Source organism: Herpailurus yagouaroundi, unplaced genomic scaffold (assembly GCF_014898765.1).
Source record: "Herpailurus yagouaroundi ecotype Mexico unplaced genomic scaffold, PumYag 139, whole genome shotgun sequence".
Taxonomy (NCBI): Eukaryota; Metazoa; Chordata; class Mammalia; order Carnivora; family Felidae; genus Herpailurus; species Herpailurus yagouaroundi.
The window spans coordinates 583011-609223 of NW_024412394.1; the positions used below are offsets into that span (position 1 = coordinate 583011).

Genomic DNA, 26213 nt, shown 5'->3' on the forward strand with positions numbered 1-26213 from the left:
TTACAGTCCGTGAGTTCGAGCCCCGCGTCGGGCTCTGTGCTGACAGCTCAGAGCCTGGAGCCTGTTTCAGATTCTGTGTCTCCCTCTCTCTGACTATCCCCCGTTCATGCTCTGTCTCTCTCTGTCTCAAAAAAATAAATAAACGTTTAAAAAATTTTTTAAAAAGTATTCTCTTTTTGTTTTGTTTTGTTTTAATTGTTGAGTCAACATCTTTCTTCTTGGTCATTTGTTTTTATTTATTAAATAAACCGAAAGAACTGTTCAGTGTGTTATACAAACACGTGTACAGGCATGTATGACTGAAATCAACCATCTAACAATAGAAAATGTCAATGTTCGGAGCCCATCAATGCTTGGGGATTCTGGGCCGTTTTCCCGTATGGAAAACAGGCTTAGCATCTCCATCTCCAACAGACGCATGTTGTCTCCTGTGATAATTAAGGAGTGAAATGGTCCTTCCAAGTTCATGGTGCATGTTTGCTGCAAGTGCTGGCTGCAATTTTCTGGTCCTTAGCTCCAACCCTGGCTAAGCTAACACAGTGTCTCCTTGGTGGCTGCTGATTCTTCTCATATTCTTTGATTCTGAACAATCTCCAGAAGTTGCTGGGCTGCTTGATTTTCATTCATACACCAAGGAGGTTTGTAAGTCTTCCTTCGGTTAGATGTTCCAAAGACTACTCCTTTATTTCAATATCTAGTAAGCACGACGCATATGTGCCATTTTGTCTGCTCTTCACTTTGTCAAAAAAGCTTTCCAGTGTCCAAGTGCCTGTCCGGGAAACGATAGAACCTGGCTCTCCCAATTTATACAACTGTAAACCTAACTACAAAACAGCAGCCTAAGCATCTATTATGAGAGCATTTTGAATAACTCGATGAGAGATTCCCAGTTTTGTTGCTCTCAGAATGAGATCACTGTGTGTTGTAGCCCCAAATGGATCATCAACCACAGGGAATCGCTGATATCAGCATCCTTCAAAATATTATCTGCTTCTTGTTCCACTTCTTCTCTATAAGCAAGAATCAATTTTTTTCCATAAAACTCTTCCAGGGCCTTTCTTCCCTACTGTCAGGACTCAGGTATAGGCTTCCAGATACACTCAGCTGCAGCATCTTACAACTTCCAGGCCCTTGGGTGTTGATGATTCTTGGCATCTCCCAGGCCCAAGCTAATCAGGTAACACATTTCAAAATCCAGGGGGAGGGAGACCGCTAACTGTTGCCTTTCCAAAGAAGCAGTTACTGATGGGAGCGCTTCTTACACTGAATTTGTATTCTGGATAAAAAATGAAGCAAAATGTTATTAAGGGTAGTAGCACCTTTTTTTTTTTTTTTCTTTTATGACTAATTTTTTCTGAGGAGCACTGACCAAAGAAAGGAAGATGATTCCTTAGATCTAAAGGGTGTATCTTCCCTGGATCTTTGACATTGCTTTTCAGTGTGATAATGGACCTTACTCAGGGAGTGGCTGTCTCTTGGGAGGCTTACCCCTGCAGATGGAGGGTGTGGTGGTGGTGAGTGATGCCTCCTTGGCAATGGGGACTGGAGACTGGAGAGGGAGGTCTTCGTATCTCCAGGGAGGGATCGTATGCATTCACTCCCTTTTTATTGACCAACTTGCATTTCCCATCAAAGAAATGACAGTAGAATATAGAAAGCCACATTTCTTTCATCTAACCCAACCTCTGGCCTACTTAAGTGACCAGTTATTTCCCAGTCTGGATATGAAAATTTCCTTTATGAGAAACTCTCTAGGACGTTCATTGAATACGGTTTGTAGTAGTGGAATTCTGTGATCCGGACACATGGTTAAAAAGAACATTCCCGTAGCAGCGTGAGGTGAAACCTGGATGATGCCTGGCCTCTGAAGATTCCCTCATGCCCAATGTGCCGTGGGCATTCTCATCCCCAATCTCATTTCCCCTCCTCTTCCAGATCTGTGCTGTTAGCTGTGTTTGGATAGTCTGGGAGAGTAGGGAGAAAGATGAGATGGCCAGAGAGAATCCAGCCATCTGTTTGTAGTTAATGTCAGGAGCCCTCTTATCTTTTTGAGAACTGGAAAGTCACTGGAGAAATAATTACCACGGGGACTAAAAATCTCTGTTAGTTTTTGGGTAGAAAAATGCAAACAGGAATTTTCCAATGTTCACCATCCAATCTTTGTGTCCACAGAAACATCTCAACATTTCAGTGGATCCTTGGGGGGCCTGGGGGGCAGATTTAATTCTCAGTCTCAGGGAAATCTTTTTAAAAGAATTTTTCATACCTAGGTATTATAGCCATGTTACATGACATTTGAAAATGTAGTGAAAAGTTTTGCATTTTGATTATTTTTCCCCACTCTTTTTCTTATGCATCCTCTTTTTTCCAAAACGCAATTTTGAGTGTAGTGTATATACAAGTCCCCCCAGGGGGGCAGACTTCTTCACTCACCTTAAATCATAAATGCTCTCCTTTGTGGAGGATCCAGATGCAGTGATGTGTTTCTGAAAGCAAATGTGCTATAATACCTTTTTTTTTTTTTTTTTACTTGAATAACTAACAAGGAGGGATACTCTAGATTTGGAATCTAACTTGGCAAGAAAATATGCAGATTTGATTAATTGTAACAAAATCAGCAAGGTCTCCAACAGGAGGCTATCAATATAAGGTGAATGTACAAATGTAATTTCACATAACAAATATAGTTTCAACATGAAGTAAACAAACACAATCTGCTATAACAAATAGTCTTGACAAATGCAATTTCCTTTCATAAAAAGCCTATCATCAAAGCCTTCAATTGTAGGTTATAGTTTCTGGAGTTAGAAATAGCCTATCCCAGAGGCTGCCTGATTTTATCCCACTTTTTAAAATGAAACGGAAAAGTAAATAAATAAATAATAAAATGAGGGGTGCCTGGGTGGCTTAGTTGGTTGAGTGTCAGACTCTTGATTTCGGCTCAGGTCATGATCTCACAGTTCACGAATCAAGCCCCACATCGGGCTCTGGCTGACAGTGCAGAGCCTGCTTGGGATTCTCTCTCTCTCTCTCTCTCTCTCTCTCTCTCTGCCCCTCCCCTCTCTCAAAAATACATAAACTTTAAAAAATAAATTAAAAACATAAAATAAAATGGTAGTTACACTTTAACTAGAAACAGAGCATGCCAAAAATAATTTTGGAAAAGCATCTTCCCCTTGGCCAAATGTTGGCCCATTGTACTTGATACATACTGTCTGTACCTATATCTGTACCTGTACCCATACTTGTACCTGTACCTGTACCTATAACCTGTACCTAAGCTGCACTGAAAGACTTCATGTCAATGAAATTCTTTTCTTGCAACACTTCCCGTAAGATATCACTGTCACTTGTAACAGTGACAAGTGATTTGAACTAAGGTTGAATTATGGTATTTTAAAATGTATCATTTATTTTTTTATTTTTATTTTTTTATTTTTATTTTTTATTTTTTAAAATTTACGTCCAAATTAGTTAGCATCTAGTGCAACAATGATTTCAGGAGTAGATTCCTTAGTGCCCCTTACCCATTTAGCCCATCCCCCCTCCCACAACCCCTCCCGTAACCCTCAGTTTGTTCTCCATATTTATGAGTCTCTTCTGTTTTGTCCCCCTCCCTGTTTTTATATTATTTTGTTTCCCTTCCGTTATGTTCATCTGTTTTGTCTCTTAAAGTCCTCATATGGGTGAAGTCATATGATTTTTGACTTTCTCTGACTAATTTCACTTAGCATAATACCCTCCAGTTCCATCCACGCAGTTGCAAATGGCAAGATTTCATTCTTTTTGATTGCTGAGTCATACTCCATTGTGTGTGTGTGTGTGTGTGTGTGTGTGTGTGTGTGTACCACATTTTATTTATCCATTCATCCATCGATGGATATTTGGGCTCTTTCCATACTTTGCCTATTGTTGAAAGCGCTGCTATAAACATGGGGGTGCATGTGTCCCTTCAAAACAGCCCACCTGTATCCTGTGGATAAATGCCTAGTAGTAAAATTGCAGGGTCGTAAGGTAGTTCTATTTTCAGTTTTTTTGAGGAACCTCCATACTGTTTTCCGGAGTGGCTGCACCAGCTTGCATTCCCACAAGTGTATCATTATGCCACACTTGTTACTGTAGAGTCTCCAGAATCACTCCTCGCAGTGGCTGCATGATGTTCCACATGTTCTCAAATGCTTTTCTTCCTTAGAGTTCATCTCATTTTACAGTTGTACACTGAATGGTATGGCTGTGTTTAAGGTGAGGCTCTTTAATTGACTCTAAGTTCCCTGAGGGCAGGGCTAGGTGAGTTAGGGCTCAGGATTGAATCACCAGCAGCAGCCCACATAGAAGGCACACTGTCCCTGATAAGTATACTATACGTATGTGTGTGTGTGTGTGTGTGTGTGTGTGTGTACATACATACACATATATATGTATATATGTGTTATTATCAATATTTGTAAATTAAATTTGCATCATACTTTTGTCATCTTCTGTTTAATAATTATCCACTAGTGAAAACTTTGGTTGTTTACAACACTTTACTTTTGTAAATTTTTGTGCACATTTTTTATTATTTCCTTAAACCAAATTCTTAAATTGGAATATTACTTTAAGAGGTGTCAGTACTGGGGCACCTGGTGGCTCGGTCGGTTAAGCGTCCAACTTCGGCTCAGGTCATGATCTCACGGTTTGTGGGTTCGAGCCCCACGTCGGACTCTGTGCTTACAGCTCGGAGCCTGGAGCCTGCTTCGGATTCTGTGTCTCCCCCACCCCTCAAAAAGAAATAAACACTAAGAAAAACAAAAAGGGGTGTTGGCACTTTCAAGTTTCCTAAACTTCTAGAAAAGAAGTACCAATAATGTATGGGAGTACCAATCTGACAGGGAGGCATATTTTGTTTTTCCCATTTTCTTTTCATCTTATTGTGTAATGCATTCGTGCGGTACGAAATGTGAAAGTACTCCCCGTGCCCTGGCACACTTTGAATTGCCCGGTCTTCATGCCATCTTGGGCTTCACTTCCTACACAGCCTCGGCAATATTAGAGGTTTTTCTCCCACTCCAAATACTTCTTTCCCTGGGGGACAAAAGGCTGATAGTGCACCTCAGACCTAATGGTAGTTATGTTCTTCTCCGGTGGGCTACTCAAATCTTGGTGCCTGACCCATGATTGTCACTTGTGGATTTGGGGCAAGTGGCCTGGAATAGGACTCCTTTTCTGCTGTGTTCCCAGAAGGTGAGCTTGTGGGGGCCCCTGGAGAGCTTCTCTGCACCCTTTCCCCTAGAGACTGTAGACAAGGATCTGGGAGTCACCGCAGTGGCGGGACACTCTGGGAAAAACTGGAGGCCTCCTTCTCCAGAATAAACCACAGGCCTACTCCTTGCCATGACTTACTCTGTGGAGATGAGTGGGTCTCCACCTCACAGGACCGGTATCTATCTATGCCTTGGTTGTGTTACCAAATAAAACCCTGGGATAAAGGGAGAATAACTTTAGGGGAAATCAATCACCTCTGGCTGGGTCCTCTCAGACCCACAAAGCTCGACCCATCCTTTGGGACCTCAGCTCCTGGCCTGTGGTCCACTCCTTCGAGATGGAAGCTACTTTTTCTGCGTGCTTGCTTTATCTCGCTGCTCACAGAGCTGAGATGAGAGCTTCCCCTGGAAATCTTTCTCCAACTCCTCACTTCTGAGAAAGGTGATCCAACAGCACTTGTCTTCCTTCTACCATATGCTAATATTTTGTTGTCTGTCTCCCCTTTACTCCCCAACTTGTAGCTCTGATAGGAAAGAGACTATGTGTGTCTCCTTCGTCAAAGCCTAGCAGAGTATACATGGCATGAGTGGGCACTTCAAAAATGTTGAATGAATTGTACTTGAAAGCCAAATGGCCTATTAAAGCTTTTCATAATAGTTCTGAGAAATAAAATTCACCTTTTAAAATGTACAAATCAGGGGTGCCTAGGTGGCTCAGCCAATTAAGCGTCCGACTTAGGCTCAGTTCATGATCTCACAGTTTGTGAGTTCCAGCCCCGCGTCGGGCTCTGTGCTGACAGCTCGGAGCCTGGAACCTGCTTCAGATTCTGTGTCTCCCTCTCTCTCTGCCCATCCTCCACTTGCACTATGTTTGTCTGTCTGTCTCTCTCTAAAAAAATGAATAAACATTAACAAAATTAAAACGTACAAACCAGTGGTTTTTATTATAGTCACAGAACTGCTGGATTGTCACCCTACTCTGAGACCAAGGGGGCTGAGGATCAAAGCAGTGACAACAAATTTTGGGGGAGAGGGTAACAGAGGCAGAATACCTGCAAGGGTGAGGGGCTAAGTAACACACCTTCCAGGAAGGCGAACACAAGAATTTGCTGGGGTAGGATGGGGGGTGTGTGAAGGGTTGACATCTTTCAGACATAATCAAGGTTAACTTTACAGCCCACCTTGCCATCTGTGGAGAGATCTGCAAAGGGCGAGACAAGCCAGAAAGGGAAGCAGGGGGAGAAAGGGATGAGGGATTCAGGAATGTGATTTGCAAGGTAAGAAAAACTCCTCAGCTTGCAGGAGGAAATCTCTGGGGAGGAGTAAAGGCCCACCGAGGGCTGTCCCACTCAGTCTGCTCCTGAGATGGGCAGATGGGTGAGACTGTACCAGGACTGGGCATAGAAGACTCTTATCATCCCCCTTGGCCCCACACTGAGGTCATGGAGAGAACGGACATCTTTACAATATCAGGTCGTTCTTCTAAGTGCACAGTATCTCTCTCCATTAACTTCGATTTTCTTTAATATCTTTCAGTAAAGCCTTATCATTTTATCTGCAAAGGGCCTGTACACCTATTGTTAAATTTATTCTCAAGTACTTTATATTTTTGTTGCTATTGCAAATCGTATATTTTTATTAAAATTTTATTGCAACCTATACACTGAATCTATAAACTGTAGAAAGTTTATGAAAAAAACTGAAGACACAAAAAAATGGAAAAAGATTCCATGATCCTGGATAGAACAAATATTGTTAAAATGTCAATACTCCCCAAAGCAATCCACATATTCAATGCAATCCCTATTAAAATAACACCAGCATTCTTCACAGAGCTAGAACAAACAATACTAAAATTTGTATGGAATCAGGAAAGACCCTGAATAGCCAAAGCAATCTTGAAAAAGAAGACCAAAGCAGGGGGTACCGTAATCCCAGACCTCAAGCTATACTACAAAGCTGTAATCATCAAGACAGTATGGTACTGGCACAAGAACAGACACTCAGATCAATGGAACAGAATAGAGAACCCAGAAAATGGACCCACAAATATATGGCCAACTAATCTTTGACAAAGCAGGAAAGAATATCCAATGGAATAAAGACAGTCTCTTCAGCAAGTGGTGCTGGGAAAACTAGACAGCAACATGCAGAAAAATGAACCTGGACCACTTTCTTTTTTTAATTTTTTTAAATGTTTATTTATTTTTGAGAGAAAGAGACAGAACGTGAGGGGGAGAGGGACAGAGAGAGAGGTAGACACAGAATTGGAAGCAGGCTCCAGGCTCTGAGCTGTCAGAACAGCACCCGATGTGGGGCTCGAACTCACAGACAGTGAGATCATGACCTGAGATGAAGTCGGACACTCAACTGACTGAGCCACCCAGGCGCCCCAATGTTTATTTATTTTTGACAGAGATAAACAGAGCATGAGTCGAGGAGGGGCAGAGAAAGAGGGAGACACAGAATCTGAAGTAGGTTCCAGGCTCTGAGCTGTCCTCACGGAGCTTGATGGGGGCTTGAACTCACAGACAGCGAGATCATGACCTGAGCTGAAGTCAGACACTCAACAGACTGAGCCACCCAGGCGCCCCGAACCTGGACCACTTTCTTACACCATACACAAAAATAAAGTCAAAATGGATGAAAGACCTAAATGTAAGATAGGAAGGCATCAAAATCCTTGAGGAGAAAGCAGGCAAAAACCTCTTTGACTTGGGCCACAGCAACTTCTTACTCAACATGTCTCCAGAGGCAAGGGAAACAATAGCAAAAATGAACTATTGGGACCTCATCAACATAAAAAGCTTCTGCACAGCGAAGGAAACAATCAGCAAAACTAAAAGGCAACCGACGGAATGGGAGAAGATATTTGCAAAGAAATATCAGATAAAGGGTTAGTATCCCAAATCTATAAAGAACTTATCAACACCCAAAAAACAAATAATTCTGTGAAGAAATGGGCAAAAGACATGAATAGACACTTCTCCAAAGAAGACATCCAGATGGCCAACTGACACATGAAAAAACGCTCAACATCGCTCATCATCAAGGAAATACAAATCAAAACTACAATGAGATACCACCTCACACCTGTCAGAATGGCGAACATTAACAACTCAGGCAACAACAGATGTTGGCAAGGATGCAGAGAAAGAGGATCTCTTTTGCATTGTTGGTGGGAATGCAAACTGGTGCAGCTACTCTGGAAAACAGTATGGAGGTTCCTCAAAAAACTAAAAATAGAACTACCCTATGACCCAGCAATTGCACTACTAGGCATTTATCCAAGGGATATAGGTATGCTGTTTCGAAGGGGCACACGCTTCCCAATGTTTATAGCAGCACTATCAACAATAGCCCATGTATGGAGAGAGCCCAAATGTCCATCGAGGGATGAATGGGTAAAGAAGGTGTGGTATATCTATACAATGGAGTATTACTTGGCAATCAAAAAGAATGAAATCTTGCCATTTGCAGCTACATGGATGGAACTAGAGGGTATTATGCTAAGTGAAAGTAGTCAGTCAGAGAAAGACAAATACATGATTTCACTCATATGAGGATTTTTTTTTATTAAAAAAAATTTTTTTAACGTTTATTTATTTTTGAGACAGAGAGAGACAGAGCATGAATGGGGGAGGGACAGAGAGCGAGGGAGACACAGAATCGGAAGCAGGCTCCAGGCTCTGAGCCATCAGCCCAGAGCCTGACGCGGGGCTCGAACTCACAGACTGCGAGATCGTGACCTGAGCTGAAGTCGGACGCTTAACCGACTGAGCCACCCAGGCGCCCCACTCATATGAGGATTTTAAGACACAGATGAACACATGGGAAGGGAAGCAAAAATAATGTAAAAACAGGGAGGGGGACAAAATATAAGAGACTCTTAAATATGGAGAACAAACAGAGGGTTTCTGGAGGGGTTGTGGGAGGGGGGATGGGCTAAATGGGTAAGGGACATTAAGGAATCTACTCCTGAAATCATTGTTGCACTATATGCTAACTCACTTGCATGTAAATTAAACAACAACAACAACAACAATTACCCATAAAAACTTTTGAGACAAAAAAATAAAATTTTTATTGCAACCAAACATAAAGTGAATAGGGGCGCCTGGGTGGCTTGGTCGGTTAAGCGTCCGACTTCGGCTCAGTTCTCACGGTCCGTAAGTTCGAGCCCCGTGGCGGGCTCTGTGCTGACAGCTCAGAGCCTGGAACCTGCTTTGGATTCTGTGTCTCCCTCTCTCTCTGCCCCTCCCCTGTTCATGCTCTGTCTCTCTCTGTCTCAAAAATAAATAAACGTTAAAAAAGTTTTTTTAAAAAACATAAAGTGAATAAATAAAGTGTACAGCTTGACTTACATATGTATATGTTCATGTAACCAAATGGCATATTTTTATTGAAAAAATATTTTTCTGTGCAATATCTAAGTAATTTCTGAAAGTCACTAGAGAAATGAGCATTGTGAGTAAAATGTTGTTTTGAATGTAATTTTTTTTAAGTGTATTCATTTATTTTGAAGGGGGTGCAGAGAGAGAGGGAGAGAGAGAATCCTAGGCGGAGATTTGACGTGGGGGCTCAATCTCAGGAACAGTGAGATCATGACTTGAGCTGAAAAAGGAGGTTGATGCTTAACTAACCGAGCCACCCTGGTGTTTCTCACCTTAGCAGAAATGCTTTCAACACTGCATCATTACTGTGATGTGTGCTGTAGGGTTTTTGAAGATATCCTTCATCAGGTTATGGGGTGTTCTTTTGTCTCAATAGATGCTGAATGTTTTGAGTAGTTTTTATGCATCAATTGACACGAATAAACTGCTTCCCCTTTAATGTATGCGTCCATATTTCTCCTAGTCTAACATTAATTTTTGAGAAATGCCTTTTGCTGTATGTTTCTTCTCAATTCTCCCTCTTTACCTATCCATTACATGTTGGTGTCCTTGGGGCCCCTGGGTGGCTCAGTCAGTTGAGTGGCTGACTTTGGCTCAGGTCATGATCCTCTGTCCCCTTCTCTCTCTGGCCCTCCCCCACTTGTGCACTCTCTCTCAAAAATAAACATGAAAAAAATAAAAAGTCTTGGTCTCCTTGTTTCCTCCATCACTCCTCCTCTCTCTTTTCAAGCTCCTGCTTTTTGTAGGTTTCCTAGGCTGTTAAAGATTGGGGGATGACAACAGGGTTTTCAGACATTTTGTCTCCTCACAGTCTGCTCTCTCCACAAGCAGGCTGAATTCAAGTTAAAACGGTGCCTTAGAAGATAGGTGGCTTATGTTCCAGTTCTCTTGATTCCCCAAAATGCGCCGAGACAGATTTCCCTGTGCCTTTCAGTCTCATCAATAAATTTCCTGTCCTACCTATCTCCAGGTTCGTTGGGAACTCAGATGAATACACGCTGTAGAATCACTCTGCCAATTACTCACAGGTAAGATTTGGTTGTTCTCGACACAAAGGTTGTTAGAGGTAGTGTGAGGTAACGGATAGCTTGGACTTTGAAGCTAAAGGAATCTAGATCCACTCCTAATCAGCAGTATGACCTTGAACTTGTTACTTAACCTTCCTAAACCTCGTCTCCTTCGTCCAGCTTGCAGATAAGAGATGCAAAAACGGTTGACACATAGTAAGAGCTCAATGAATTTAGCGATTATTAAGAGACAATGCACGTGCAGACAGCCTGAAAAGCATAAAATACTCCATAATGTAAGCAGTATGCCCTCTGTGGGTTTGAGGCTCCTAAGCCAGCTCCAGTATTAGCGCCCTGGTACCGAGGAGGTAGGGTGAAGAGGGGGACTGCAGAGAAAACTACTCTGAACCTCGAATCCCCACCGTCGGGCTCCCATGGAGCGCCAAGTTGCACCCACGGTCCCTAAGTTTGGTGAAAAATGACAAAAATGACTGGGGAAGGGGCAGACGCGGCCACCCTCACATTCGCGGGAGGGATCCAGCTCCCACTCGAAAACGCCGCGCAACCAACCGCAATCACAACTATCCAGTAGGGGTTAACTAGTGCGCTCCCTGCTGCAGTCGCTAGGGGGAGCTCGTCTCGTCCCTCGCCCTAAACAGGTCCTCGTTTGCGCACGCGTGATTCCTTTCCTCCAGCGGTTTGCCCCCACACCAGCTACGTTCGAGCGGCGCGTTCCAGGCCTTTTCCGACTTAAAGCCCTGCGGCTAGGGGCCGACCGGAAGCCCAGAGGAACTACTGCTAGAAGAGGGGTGGGTAAGAGAGGTGGAAGTGGAGCCGGAAGCGTGACTAACCAGGCGGCCTCCCCAGGCCGGCGAAGCAGGAAGGACAAGGTGCCGGCTTGGCGGGGTGTGGCCTCGGGAGGCGGAGGGCGCTGCGATTGGCCCTCGGCTGTGGCGACGGCGACGATTGGCCCCTGAGTGCCGAGGGAGGTGAGAAGGGTAGCGGCGGTTGGAATTCAAAAGTGGCGGGTGTGGCGCTAGGCTGGTAATCGCTGGAGTTTGGAGCGCGCGTCCCTTGTGTCGCGAGCTGGCGAGAGAACGTGGGTCCCAGGAGTCCCGGCGCCCTGTCCTCTTCTATTGTGGTCCCCTGGCGCGTGCGGCACGGTGCTGGACATGGAGCCGCAGGTGAGTAAGAGCCGCCTTGTATCTCCTGCCCCCGATGCTGACGAGCCCCTAGCTCCCGGCCGGCCTTGGTCCTGCCGGCTTGGAAGGCGAAGGTCCGCGCGTCCCCACGCATTGGAAAGGGGTGAGGGAGGGAGAAGGCAGGGAGCAGCCCCAGAAAGTCTGAGTGCACGTCTGCCTGCCCTCCTCCAATTTCAGGGAGTCTCAAAACACCTTTCCTCGCTTTCGTGTCTCCAGGATTTCCCGTTTCGAATTCTCAGGATTGTCTGACTGGTACCCACTTCTCCATTCGTACCGACGATTGCAGTCCGTGATTGAGAAGGCAGAGTCCTGAGATTCCGTTTACCTCTGGGGAAAGGGTGCCTGAGGCCAAATCCCTGGTGGTGTTCTTTCCTGTCCTCTCCTGGTTGCTGCCGCTTCGGAGTGTAGAAAGGGGATGGAATGGGGTAATCTGAACTGAAGGACTCCTTATCTCTTTCCTTCCCCAGAGTTTACAGCGATCTCTGCCCCGTGAGGCTGGTTGACTTAGTTTCTTCTCTTATCAGTGCCACTGCACCCCACAACCATCTGCAGCCTCCCCTGTCCAGTGGAGAAAGATGTGTGACAGCCAGAGTGTACTGACTTTTGGTGCCAGAAAAAGGCTCCTCCTTGGATGCTCTGTTTGTTAGTATTTCACATTCAGAGTTTTCCAGAGTCAAGTTTCAACCCGAAGAGAGACTCTGTGTCCTGACAACTAAAGAGCAGAGCCGTATGATGTGACAGCGAAAAATAGTAGAAGCCTTCTCATATGTATGCGTAGAATATTTACTGAGCACCTATTATGTACCATGCCCAGTTGTAGATACTTGGGATGCAGCAATAAACAAGACAAATCCCTGTCATCTCTATAGATGCTGTTCTATGGAAAGCTGTTATTTTATGGGGAGGCAGGAAATATGTCATAAGTTATATAACTCTCTTAGAAAGTGATAAGTGCTGGGGGCACCTGGATGGCTCAGTCAGTTAAGCATCCAGACTCTTGATTTTGGCTCAGGTCATGATCTCATGGTTTGTGGGATCAAGCCCCATGTGGGGCTTGGGATTTTCTCTCTCTTTCTGCCCCTCTCCCCAACTTTTGCATTGCACGCTCCCTCTCTCAAAGATAAACAAACTTCTAAAAAAGTGTTAAATTCAATGGAGAAAAGGAAAAATCTGAGCAGACTAAGAGGGAGGAGGGGAGGCCAACTGTCAGGATGGAGTATTAAATAGAATGGTCTTGGTAAGCTCCATTATGAAGAAGGTGAGCCTTGAATAAAGCTTTGAAGGAGGTGAGGGACAAAGGCTAGTGGATATTGAAGGAAGAGCAATCCAGGCCGAGGAAATCTACTAGAGCCAAGTCCTAAAGAATTGTAAAACAAAGCTAAAATGGACTGAGCGAGGGGGCAAGTTGTTGGAAGGGAAGTCAGAGAATGGAGAGTGGGATTGTTGACCCTACTGCTTCTTGTAGGAACCATTGTGAGGGCTTTGACTTTTACTCTGAGAGAGATGGGAAATCACTGGATGATTTTAAGCAGAGATAAGATCTGTGTTACATTTTAAGAGGGTCACTGGCTGCCACATTGAGCGTAGAGGTAGCGGGTAAGGATAGAAACCAGGAGAACTGTGAGGAATACAGCAGCTTTTCTCAACTTCTGTACTACTGACATTTTTACTGTGGGGGCTGTCCTGTACATTGTCTGATGTTCTCAGTGTTCCTGGCCTCTACCCACTAGATGTTGGTAGCAGCTCCCACCTAATCAATGACAAATTGTCTCCAGACGTTGCCAAATGTCCTGCCGGGAGTAAAATCACCCCCAGTTGATAACCAGTGGCAAGTGATAACCTGAGAGATAATGGTGACATGGATCAGGGTAGTAGCAGTGGAAAGAGTAACACATGGTCAGATTCTGTCATCCTTTGCTGGCATTAGATATGGAATGTAATAAAATGGGAGGCCTTGGGGGGTTTTGGCTTGAACAACTGGACGATGTAATTATATTGACTAAGATGGACAGAGCTGTAAGAGGAGTGAGTTTGAAGGGGGCTTGGATGTTAGGAGGTGAGTTTGGATGTAAGTTTGGCATATTTATTAGACTTCAAGTGGACACATTGAGGAGACAGTTGCAAGGTCTGGGCTGGAGATATAAATCTAGGAGTGGTCAGTATATGGATGGTATTTAAAGCCATGAGAGTGAACTGGAATGTGGATAGAGAATAGAAAGACCACCATTAAAGTTTGTAGAGATGAGGAGAACCTTCCGTGAGAGACGGGGAACCCGAAAGAGGATGGTCTCCTGGAAGCTAAATGAAGGAAGTGTATTAAGGAAGAGGGAGTGAGTAGTTGCATCAAATGCTGCTGATGGGTCAAGGAAAGGGAAGATGCAGAGTTGACTTAGCAACATGAGGAGAGTGACCTCGTGACCTTGAGGAGAGTGGTTCTGGTGAAATGGGGAGAGTGAAGGCCTGATTGGGATGGGTTTAGGAGAGAATCTGGACATAGTGAATGCTACGTAGATAGCACTTTTGAGTTTTGCTGCAAAGGGCAACAAAGAAAAAACTAGCAGGGAAAGTAGAGTCAAGAAACTCTTTACAACAATAGCATGTGTTGTAGCAGGTAGGAATGATCCAGTGGAGTGAAAAGTCGATGGTGTAGAGGAGAAAAGGAAGGATTGGTAGGGGTCTCTCTTAGTAGATGAGGAGAGTAGGATCTGATGTGCACGTTGAGGGCAAACATTTCTCTTATGCTTGTCATTGTGGAAAGTTGGGAGTCATTGTGCCTGGCTTTATATTATAGACGAAAGAAAAATAAACACTAAACTCTCTGGAGTTTTCCTTAATAAATAAACCTTTGAATACATTTTTCAGAGCCCACACAAATTCCGGGGAGTTAGGTCTTTAGTAGATCCATTGTGGCAGTGTGGAGAGAACAAAGGGCATTGGTTATAACAAAATTCAGTGCGTAGCCTTGGAATACTTAAAGAAAACTTTGGTTTTAACACTACATTTGGGGGCATCTGGGTGGCTCTGTTGGTTGGGCATCCGACTCTTGATTTTGGCTCAGGTCATGATCTCACAATGGGTGGGATTGAGCCCTGCATCAGGCTCTGTGCTGACTGTGCAGAGCCTGCTTGGAATTCTCTCTCTCCCTCTCTCTCTCTCTCTCTGCCCCTCCCCTGTTCTTGTGCACACTCTCTCTGAAAAAAATAAACTTAAAAAAAGATAAAATAAAAAAATACATTTGATTAATCTAAATTGATTAAAAAACGTTCTTTGTGTACATACATTTCTGTAGGCAACAGAACAAAAAATGACACCTCCTTTTTTTGGGGTGGGGCTTTTTTTTTGTATAGAAGCCAGTGGTTTGGATATATCAGTTTATTTAAGTATTCCCCTGTTGGTAGACATCAAATTTCATTCCTTTAAAAATGTATTGAGGTGCACCTGGCTGGCTCTGTGAACATCCTTGAATATATCACATTCTCTGTGATGTTTCTTACAACTTTATGTGAATCTGCAGTGATTTTTTTAAATGTTTATTTGTTTCGAGAGAGGGACAGAGTGCAAGTGGGGAGGGCAGAGAGAGAGGGAGAGAGAGAATCCCAAGCAGACTTCGTGCTGTCAGTGCAGAGCCCTATGTGGGGCTCAGTCTCATGAACCCCGAGATCATGACCTGAGTAGAAATCAAGAGTTGGATGTTCAACCAACTGAGCCACCCATGCACCCATGAGTCTGCAATGATTTTTAACTGAAAGCTTAATTAAAAAACAAAAGAAAACCAGCCCTTCCTCTTGTTCTCTTGGTTGTTGGAACCATGACAGGCATCTTGGTGTCCACTTGGTTTCCCCCATTTCCCTCACTGCCAAGCCAGCTCCTAGTTAGGTCAATACTTGGTTTCCAGTAATCCAGCCCCTCCTTTTCATTCCCACTGAGAACAGAAAGACCACCATTCAAGTTTGGAGAAATGAGGAGAACCTTCCATGAGAGAGGGGGAACCCAAGAGAGGGTGGCCTCTCTCAGATGCATTTCTTTTTAGCCCTTAATCTCCTAAAACAGCCCCTCTTGACTGACTTCTATGAAAATTAAGCTCTTGCCCCACTGCATTCTTTACATCTAATGATTAACTTCTCTCTGTTGCATCCGGAATAGTGAGCGATGTGTATTTCCTTGGGAGAATTAAGAAAGTGGATCGTTTTTTTAGAGCTTAATTATCTTGTACTCCAGTTTGGAAAGGCTGCCCTAGAAAGTAAGCTCCGGGAGGGCAGGGATTTTGTTCATTACTCTTACCCCAGCTTCTAAAACAATGTCTGGTACAGAGCAGTCTTGCAATAAATCTGAGTGCCACAAATCCTTGTTGAATGAAGGACGAAAGGAGTGATGCATTCTCTCTGCCTGTCATAGCCCTCATCTTCTGCTTCCATTCATTCTTCACATTGCTTCACTTGCTTTTCTGGTACAAATCTAGTCATATTAGTTTCCTGATTAAAAATCATCAGGGTTCCTCTTGCCTTCAGTAGACACTTGTCGTCCTTATCATGGCATGCCAACTGCCATAATCCTTGCCTTCACCTCCCCACTTTCTGTGCACACTCCATGTGTCAGCTGAACACAATAACCTGACATTCCTTGTGTGCACCCCCTTCCTTGCTTTCTGCCTAGGATGCTGGTCCTTGGCCCAAGCCATCAGGCCAACTCATCCTCAAGGTTTTTGCCTAAAAAGACTTTTTAGAAGTGTTCTCTGACACTCTCCCCATCTGAACTATATGCCCATCCCCTCCCCTGGGCACTTTTTATGATAGCACTCAGTAGAGTTTTAATGCTCTCTTTAAATGCTTCTCTTCACCATTTTCTATGAGCATTTTGAGGGCAGGGACCACATCTGGTGGTTTGGTTACTCCCAAACGCAGATCATTTCCTGGCACATAACAGGCACTAAGTAAATATCGAGTGAATGGAAGTAAGCTGAAAGACAGAGAAGACGCCTTGGAAGTAAAAGTTAACTCTTCTGGGGTGGCTGGGTGGCTCTGTCGGTTAGGTGTCCGACTTTGGCTCAGGTCATATCTCACGGTTTGTGGGTTCAAGCCCCGCGTGGACCCTGTGCTGACAGCTCAGTTCCTGAAGCCTGATTCAGATTCTGTATCTCCCTCTCTCTCTGCTCCTTCCCCAACTCACGCTCAGTCTCTCGCTCTCAAAAATGAAATGAGATGAGATGAGATAATAAAATAAAATAATAGTAAATAAAAGTTAACTCTCATGAAGATCAGAAGTTGTTCTGTATACATGGCGTTCTCCTGATCGTGGGATAGGAGTAGGGTTTGCATAGGAAGGACCTGCATTTAGCACAGAAACGTTCTGTGTCCTCAGAAACCCTTTAGTCCTGGGCAAACTAGAATGGTCGGTCACCCTAGATAGGAGTAGCCATGGAGTGGACATAATCCGCAGGCACTGAATTGAGATGCTTTGGAGAGGCACTCTCTTTCTTTCCCACTGTCCCCACCTTTTACCTGACTTTGGTGGTCTCCAAACTGGGTCATGCTACTTCTGAGTCTTCATGCAAGTCAACCTCATTATTTTTTATAAATAGACTCTTTTGTGTATTTTTCACATGCCCAATCAGAAGCTGTATCTGGTTCTCCACGTATGCAAGGCTAAAGACTAAACTCTTCCCTAGGCCTGGCATCACAGTCCTAGCAGTTAAAAACGTGGCCTCCGGAACCAGACTGTGTAGATTCTAACCCTGGCTCTGCCCTTCACTGATGACCTTAGACAAGCTATTTTCCCTCTCAGTGCCTTCCTTCTCTCATCTGCAAAATGAGGCTAATAATAGCACTTCTCAGTGGGCTGCTGTAAGGATTAAGAAGCTGATACAGATGAAGTATTTAAAACAATTTCTAAAATGTTACCTGCTCCTCCCATCTAGTCTTCAGCCTTATCTTTCTTCCACTCTCTCCCTTATGATTCTCCATTCTAGCTCAAAGAGCCCGTTGGTCTCCCAGCCGTATCAGGTGCGTGTTTGAGGTTTTGCCTTCTGAAAACAATGTCCATGTCTTTCTGCTTATTTAAGTAACTACCCTTAAAGTTAGCTGAAGTTTAGCATCGTCTGTCCAGCTTTTCCCTTAGGGATTTCTCCCACTTTTGCATTATGTCCCACTTCTCTCTTTGCCTTTTGGTTGGCACATAATCTGTGGGCCCCAGTTTGTGCCCAAGAGGTACTCAGTGCTTGTTGGTGGTTAAGAGTTTGGGTGGAAGGCCAAGAAGGGGAGTTCCTGGGACATTTGGGCTCCAAGGAGTTGTCTAAAGCTTCTCTCTTTTCCCAACAGAGGTCCCCCTTGTTGGAAGTGAGGGGGAACATACAGCTAAAAAGACCCCCGGTCAAGGCTCCTTCTCGGCTGCCTCTTCCGGGAACCAGGTTTAAGAGGGGGCCTGACCAGATGGAGGATGCCTTGGAGCCTGAGAAGGTAAGCTGGGTTTGGAAAGCTGTACATGTACATGTATGTGTGTGTGAGAGAGAGGGACAGAGAGTGTGTGTGTCTAACTCAATCAGGGAGAGTAAATGGACCCCATTCTTGTCTTTCTCCAGAAAAGGACACGAGGCCTGGACACAGTGACCAAAATTGCCACATCCCGCCCCAGAGCACCAGCCCTCACCACAGTGCCACAGACACAAGGCCAGACCACAGGTGGGCTCTAGGGGTGGACAGAAACCAAGGGAACGGAAGTCCAGTGCTCTTCAGATTTCTTTCAATTTTAGCATATTTTGAATAGGTAATATGTTTCACTTGTTTCAAAATTCCAAAGGCACAGAAGTCATTATTATACAGTGAAAAGTCTCCCTCCTACCTCTGTCCCCCAGCCACCAGGTCCCTTCCCCAGGAGCAACTGTATGTCCTTCCAGGGGTGTTCTATCATGGACATGTCTCCAATATTTTTTACATAAATGGTAGCATACTTGACACGTGGTTCTGCCCCGTGTTCTTTTTTTGCTTATCTTGGTCCAACTTTTTCTTGGGGTATTGTGTAATTCCTGGTCCTGGGAAGGATACCTTTAGAAGCTGGCCACACTTCGGGGAAGAGGGAAGCTGTCTTATTTCTAATCCTCAGAAAATGCAACTCTTCTGCCCCTGGCCCAGCCAGAGTTCACACCATCCTGAGTCTGGTTGTTCTTTTTCCTCTCCCCCATCTCCTGACAGCTCCAAAAGTTCCCAAGAAGACAGGACCCCGATGTTCCACAGCTATTGCCACAGGTAGTAGTGCTTCAGAGCTGGGGCTGAGAAGAGATTTGGGGTGTGTGTAAAGGAAGGGTGTGTAAAGGACACCCGTGCTGATTCCGTACGTTAACTCCCCAATTCTCTAGTGCTGAAGAATCAGAAACCAGGCCCTGCTGCTCCTGCCCAGAAGCCTGGAGGTAGGTGACAAACACAACCACTAGGTGAGGGGCTGGGACAGGGAAGAGAGGAGATGGTGAGTACCCCAAAACATCCATCTGGCCTCCTCCCTGTCTGGAGGGGAAAGAGATATAGCAGGAGGTGTGGAGGCCTTAAAGCCTAGGAGGGAAGAGAGGCAGAAAGCCAAGGCCTCCCTGACCCTGCCCTTTCTGTGCCATGTTAGCGGCTGCTCCCGTGCTGGGAGGGAGGAAACCCACCAAACGTCCGGCCTGGGACTTAAAGGGTCAGTTATGTGACCTAAATGCAGAGCTGAAATGCTGTCGTGAGAGGACTCAGACATTGGACCAGGAGAACCAACAGCTACAGGACCAGCTCCGGGAGGCCCAACAACAGGCCAAGTCCCTGGGGGCAGAATGCAGGACACTGGAAGAGGAGTTGGCCAGGGCGCAGGCCCAGGCCGAGCAGGGCCAACAGGAATTGGGGAACCTAAGGGCCCGTGTCCTGGAGCTAGAAGAGCAGCTGGGCACACAGCAGGGCTTGGTGCAAGAGCTCCAGAAAGAACAGTTGGGGTTGCAGGAGGAGCGAAGGGGACTGGCTGCCCGGCTGGAGGAGCAGGAGGTAAGGACCACCTTCTCACCAAATGCTAACCCTTCTTTCTGGGTTACCCTGAAGTCTCTTTGGGCTTAGGGTCCCTGCCTGCCTTTCTTTGGCAGTACACGTCTGTCCTCTAACCTCCACCCCAGCCCACCCCTGACTGTGTCTTATTTCTGCCCTGCTTCTCCCTGTCCTTCTTGCTTTCATAGCTCCCACCTGGATCTGTGTCTCCCTTCATCCTCTGTCTCCCCCTCTGTCTTTCTGTCTTTCTTTCCTGATCAAAAGTCTCCATGGCAGGGGTGCCTGGGTGGCTCAGTCGGTTAGGTGTCTGACTCTTGATCTCGGCTCAGGTCTTGATCTCTGGGTCGTGAGTTCAAGCCCTGCGTTGGGCTGTGCTAGGCATGAAGCCTACTTAAAATAATAATAATAATCGTGGGGTGCCTGGGTGGCTGAGTCGGTTAAGTGTCCAACTTTTGGTTTCAGCTCAGGTCATGATCTCACAGTTTCGGGAGTTCAAGCCCCGACAGCACTAAGCCTGCTTGGGATTCTCCCTCTCTCCCTCTCTCTCTGCCCCTCCCCCCAACTCTGCTGTCCTTGTCTCTCTCAAAAATAAATAAACTTAAAAAAATTTTTTTTAAAAAGTCAGGGTGCTTGGGTAGCCCAGTCAGTTGAGTGCCCAACTTCAGCTCAGGACATGATCTCACAGTTCGTGAGTTCGAGCCCTGAATCAGGCTTTCTGCTGTCAGCGCAGAGCCCGCTTCAGATCCTTTGTCCCTCTCTCTCTGCCTCTCTCTCTTCCTCTCTCTCAAAAATAAACATTTAAAAAAGTTTCTTTTTATGTTTATTTTTGAGACACACACACACACACACACACACACACACACACACACACACAGTGTGAGTTGGGGAGGGGCAGAGAGAGAGGGAGACACAGAACCCAAAGCAGCCTCCAGGCTCTGAGATGTCAGCACAGAGCCTGACGCGGGGCTCAACCCCATGGACCGCGAGATCACGACCTGAGACAAAGTTGGACGCTTAACTGACTGAGCCACCCAGGTGCCCCCAAAATAAATAAACATTTAAAACCAAATCTCCGGGGCACCTGGGTGGCTCAGTCAGTTAAGCGTCCGACCTTGGCTCAGGTCATGATCTCACGGTTCGTGAGTTCAAGCCCCGCATTGGGTTCTGTGCTGACAGCTTAGAGCCTGGAGCCGGCTTCAAGTTCTGTTTCTCCCTCTCTCTGCCCCTCCCTCTCTCACACTCTGCCTGTCTCTCTCTCTCAAACATAAATAAACATTTAAAAAAATTTTTTTAATAAAAAAATAAAACCAAATCTCCATGGCATTCTCTCTTCCTCTTCTCATGTCCATTTGACTCCTTGGTGAGCACCAACTAGATTGAATTCCTTGCAGTTTCTCCGATGCCTCAATCTTCTCTTCAGGCCATTTTGCATATATACTTCCCTCGCTGCAGAATGTTCTTTCTGTTCTCCATCTTTTCCTGGGTTTACTCCTGTACTTTTGGGTGTCAGCTTAGATGTCATTGTCCTTATGCCCCTTCTGGCTCTTCCCACAGCACTCCCTATTCTAGTACCATGATTCCTGTTTTCTTCCCTCTTTCTTTACCAGACTGAAGTCCTTGGGGACAGGGACCACCCTACCTCCACCCCCCACCTCATCATGACTTGTCCTTCTTCCTTGTTGTGTCTCACCCTCTGTGTCCGTTCCGTTCTGGACAGAGGAGGCTACAGGCGTCAGAAGCAGCTCTGTCAGGCAGCCAAGCAGAGGTGGCGTCTCTGCGCCAGGAGGCTACAACCCAGGCGGCCTTACTAGTGGAGCAAGGAGAACGTCTCCATGGGCTAGAGATGGAGCGCCGGCGGTTACACAACCAGCTACAGGAACTCAAAGGCAATATCCGTGTGTTCTGCCGGGTCCGCCCTGTCCTTCCAGGGGAGCCCACCCCACCCCCTGGCTTCCTCCTGTTTCCCTCTGGCCCTGGTGGGCCCTCTGATCCTCCAACCCGCCTCAGCCTCTCCCGATCTGACGAGCGTCGTGGGACCCTGAGTGGGGCGCCGGCCCCCCCCACCCGCCATGACTTCTCCTTTGACCGGGTCTTCCCACCAGGGAGTGGACAGGACGAAGTGTTTGAGGAGATTGCCATGCTTGTCCAGTCAGCCCTGGATGGCTACCCAGTATGCATCTTTGCCTACGGCCAGACAGGCAGTGGCAAGACCTTCACGATGGAGGGTGGGCCTGGGGGAGACCCCCAGGTGGAGGGGCTGATCCCTCGGGCCCTGCGGCATCTCTTCTCTGTGGCCCAGGAGCTGGGCAGCCAGGGCTGGACCTACAGCTTTGTGGCAAGCTATGTAGAGATCTATAATGAGACTGTCCGAGACCTGCTGGCCACCGGGACCCGGAAGGGCCAGGGCGGCGAGTGTGAGATTCGCCGGGCAGGGCCAGGAAGCGAGGAGCTTACTGTCACCAATGCCCGATATGTTCCTGTCTCCTGTGAGAAAGAGGTAAGGACTGATGGGCCCTGGGACTGGAAGACGGGGAGGAATGGATCGGGTGGCATCAGATGCAGGTGGATGCAGAAGGGAGCAGGAGAAAGTCGAAGGCTGAGGGGAGGGTACATTGTGCGGATGGGTCGCCACATCAGCATTGGCTGGCGGGCTGGAAGGTAGATCTGTCCGTCGTACAGAACTAGGGAGTGGAGTGACGCGTGTGCCAGGGTGTTCTCCGGCCCCGGCCCACTGCATCTCAGGCCTCAGCTCCTACTACTCCTCTTGCCCAGTTCACTCTAGCCATGCTGGCCTCCTGGCTGTTCTTTAGCCTGCTAGTCATGTTCTTGTAGCAGGGCCTTTGCCTGAATGTTCCTCTCCCAGAGTGGCTTGCTCCCTCGCTGCCTTAGGAGTTTAAGGTACTGAAGCTGTTCCTGGCCGTTGTGTCTAAAATTGCAACTCTCACCCTACTTTCACATACTCCTTATTCTGTTTTGTTTTGCTCCTTAGTATCTCAGCTATTCTGTGTGTTTTATTTATTTTGTCTCTTCACTGTCTGGAAAGGAAGCTTCAAGAGGGCAGGTGCTGACTCTTGTTAATTGCTACTGATATAGCTATGCGTTGACTCCCTGCCTGCTTTTGCCCCTTGCTATTCCCCATCCCCAGGTGGAGGCCCTGCTCCATCTGGCCCACCAGAACCGGGCTGTGGCCCGCACAGCCCAGAATGAGCGATCATCACGCAGTCACAGTGTGTTCCAGCTGCAGATCTCTGGGGAGCACGCTGGGCGAGGCCTGCAATGTGGGGCCCCCCTCAGCCTTGTGGACCTGGCTGGGAGTGAGCGGCTAGACCCCGGCTTAACCCTTGGCCCTGGGGAGCGGGAACGCCTTCGGGAAACCCAAGCCATTAACAGCAGCCTGTCTACCCTGGGGCTGGTCATCATGGCCTTGAGCAACAAGGTGGGCATGGGGCTATTGGCAGGTGGGACCTGGGATGGTTTGGGGCTGGTCATGCTGAACCCTGTCCTATCCTAATCACCTATCCCCCTCAACTCTCAAGGAGTCCCATGTGCCTTACCGGAACAGCAAGCTCACCTACCTGCTGCAGAACTCTCTGGGTGGCAGCGCTAAGATGTGAGTGAAAGGGACAGACGGATAGAAGAGGTTGGGTGGAGGGGTGCCTGGCTGGATCAGTCAGAGGAGCATGTGACTCTTGATCTTGGGGTCGTGAGTTTGAGCCCCATGTTGGGTGTAGAGATTACCTAAATAAATAAGATTTAGAAAGGAGGGGGCATTGGGTGGAGACTGTGATGCTGGGGTCAGGGGCAGGAAAATGGAAACCTGGTCCAGGCTCTACTCAGCCACTGATGCTGGGGTTTGGCCCCCTCTCTTCTCTCCACAGGCTCATGTTTGTGAACATTTCCCCTCTGGAAGAGAACGTGTCCGAGTCCCTCAACTCCCTACGCTTTGCCTCCAAGGTGCAGTTACCACCAAGCCCAGGCCCTGTCAGGACCCCTGGGTGGTTGTAGGCTTCTCCATTCTGACCTTTCAGTCCTTTAGGCCAAGGGCACATTCATCTGGAAAGGATTTGCATTTGTCAGGCATCTGGGGCACTACCTCTCTAGATTCATTTTTAACTATTGGCTTTTGGGTTTTTTAATTTTTAAAAATAGGTAGTTAAAAGGTCAAAACTATATAAAAGCTATATACAACAAATGAAGTTTTACCACCACCCCTGTCTACCCCTTTCTCCCTACCTGCCCTATCATTTTTCTCATTTATCATTTTACTTATCCTTTCAGTGTTTCTTTTTGCAAATATAGGCAATATGCATGTGCTTATTCTTTTTTATATAAAAGATCTCTCTCATATACATATGTGTGTGTATATATATATGTATCTATATGTGTGTGTGTGTGTGTGTGTGTGTGTGTGTGTGTATATATATATATATATATATATATATATATATATATATAGTTCTGTACTTTGTTTTGCTTATCAAGACAGCCCCAAGATTAGTCCCCACTAGTACACAGAGATCATTCCATTATTTTTATGTCTGCCTAGGACTCCGTTGTGTGGCTGCATCAAAGTTTATCCACCAGTTCCCTCTACTGGACACTTGGATTGTTTCCACTTTATTTCTATTACAAACAAGGCCATGTTGACTAACCTTGTACACATGTCATCTTGTATTTATTTAGTTATAACTGACCATCTTTTTTTTTTTTTTTTAATGTTTATTTTTGAGAGAGAGAGAGAGAGAGAGAGACAGAACATGAGCAGGGGAGGGGCAGAGAGAGAGGGAGACATAGAATCTGAAGCAGGCTCCAGGCTCTGCGCTGTCAGCACAGAGCCTGATGCGGGGTTCAAACCCACAAACAGTGAGATCATGACTGGAGCCGAAGTCAAACGCTTAACTGACTGAGCCACCAGGCGCTCCTGACTATCTTTTTTTTTTTTTAATGTTTATTTATTTATTTTGAGAGAGAAAGTATGAACAGGGGAGAGGCAAAGAAAGAGGGAGAGAAAGAATCCCAAGCAAGCTTGTCACTATTACGCAGAGCCCGACCCCAGGCTTGAACCAATGAACTGAGATCATGACCTGAGCTGAAATCAAGAGTCAGACATCTAACTGACTGAGCCACCTAGGCACCCCAGTTATATCTGACTATCTAGGGAGAGATTCCTGGAAATGGGATTTTCTGGACCAAAATAGACATTTTTTTCAGACCATTCCAAATAGTGTGAATTCGGGCCCCAAAACACACTTAAACATTAGGTGGAAGGAGGGCCGTGCCATGAATTCTCTAGGAGATTTATGCTCCCTGCACTAGAGTTAAGTCAGAAGGTTTCCCTACTGTTGGTCTCTGGAGGGTAGTTTTTTCTCTGGCTGTTCCCTTCCTGAGGGTTCTGGCTTTATTCAGGATCTCTGGTCAGGCGTGCCCTTCTGCTGTACTCGGGCTTACCCCAGTGGACATTGGTTGCTCCCATGGGAGTAGTCAGGTCCTTTGGCACCTTGCCCTGGTCTTCTGCTTTGATCAGGATTTCCTTTGCTGTCTTGCAAGTTTGATTAAGTTCTGTCAACATCATTAACAGCCAAAGCATAAACTCTTTACTATCCTCTAATACCCAATTTATGTTGTTAAATTTCACCTGATTGTCTCAAATGTCTTTTATATATTAGGTTTATTCTAATTGGGATCAAAGCAAGGGCCACTCATTTCTTTTTGTTGGATTGTCTCTTAAATTTATTTTAATCTGTAAGAATCTCACGACCTTTTATGATACTTATTTGTTGAAGAAATAGGGTCATTTGTCTGGTAGAATATACCAAATCTGGATTTTGGCTGGTTGCTTCCTTCTTCCATAATTTTTGTTATCTAGTAGATTTAGGGGCTTTGATTAAATTTGAATCAGTCTCACATTTCCTGACAAGAAAACTTAAATGGTGCAGTACACTTTTTGTTGAGGCAGGAGGCACCTAAATATCTAATTGTTCTAATTTTAATGAAATAAAAACCAATCATTGGATTTGGGTGTTATCAACTTGATCTATCCATTTGAAAATACCCTGTTGACCTAGTGATTTCACCTAGTGATTTTATCAATGTTCATACCTAGATCTTCTATTTCTTTTTTTTTTTTTTTGAAATTGGAAGTCTCTACATGATTTTTATTTTTTTATTTTTATTTTTATTTTATTTTATTTATTTTTTTTAATATATGAAATTTATTGTCAAATTGGTTTCCATACAACACCCAGTGCTCATCCCAAAATGTGCCCTCCTCAATACCCATCACCCACCCTCTCCTCCCTCCCACCCCCCATCAACCCTCAGTTTGCTCTCAGTTCTCAACAGTCTCTTATGCTTTGGCTCTCTCCCACTCTAA

At 45.7% G+C, this 26213-nt stretch overlaps 1 protein-coding gene, 1 long non-coding RNA gene and 1 pseudogene across 4 annotated transcripts in view; 1 reads left to right on the forward strand and 2 right to left on the reverse strand.

Annotated features, from left to right (window-relative positions):
- LOC121029287 (uncharacterized) overlaps window positions 1–17413 on the reverse strand; it is a 34849-nt gene extending 17436 nt beyond the window's left edge. The window contains exon 1 of the long non-coding RNA XR_005789658.1: window positions 17345–17413. This is a non-coding gene — a long non-coding RNA (uncharacterized LOC121029287). The remainder of the gene's footprint in view (window positions 1–17344) is intronic.
- Window positions 105–11576, reverse strand: LOC121029286 (diphthine methyl ester synthase-like; annotated as a pseudogene).
- KIFC1 (kinesin family member C1) overlaps window positions 11518–26213 on the forward strand; it is a 16333-nt gene continuing 1637 nt past the window's right edge. Inside the window, exons 1-10 of one of the 3 annotated variants that reach the window (XM_040473205.1) lie at window positions 11518–11633; window positions 18161–18298; window positions 18421–18520; window positions 19031–19084; window positions 19195–19245; window positions 19449–19843; window positions 21558–22337; window positions 22986–23276; window positions 23377–23450; window positions 23719–23794. In XM_040473205.1, the coding sequence (XP_040329139.1) occupies window positions 18272–18298; window positions 18421–18520; window positions 19031–19084; window positions 19195–19245; window positions 19449–19843; window positions 21558–22337; window positions 22986–23276; window positions 23377–23450; window positions 23719–23794 (1848 nt within the window). In that variant the 5' untranslated portion in view covers window positions 11518–11633; window positions 18161–18271. Of the gene's footprint in view, window positions 11634–11667; window positions 11829–18160; window positions 18299–18420; window positions 18521–19030; window positions 19085–19194; window positions 19246–19448; window positions 19844–21557; window positions 22338–22985; window positions 23277–23376; window positions 23451–23718; window positions 24124–26213 lie in introns of those variants that run through there. The other 2 variants (XM_040473204.1, XM_040473203.1) reach the window with 2 other exon arrangements.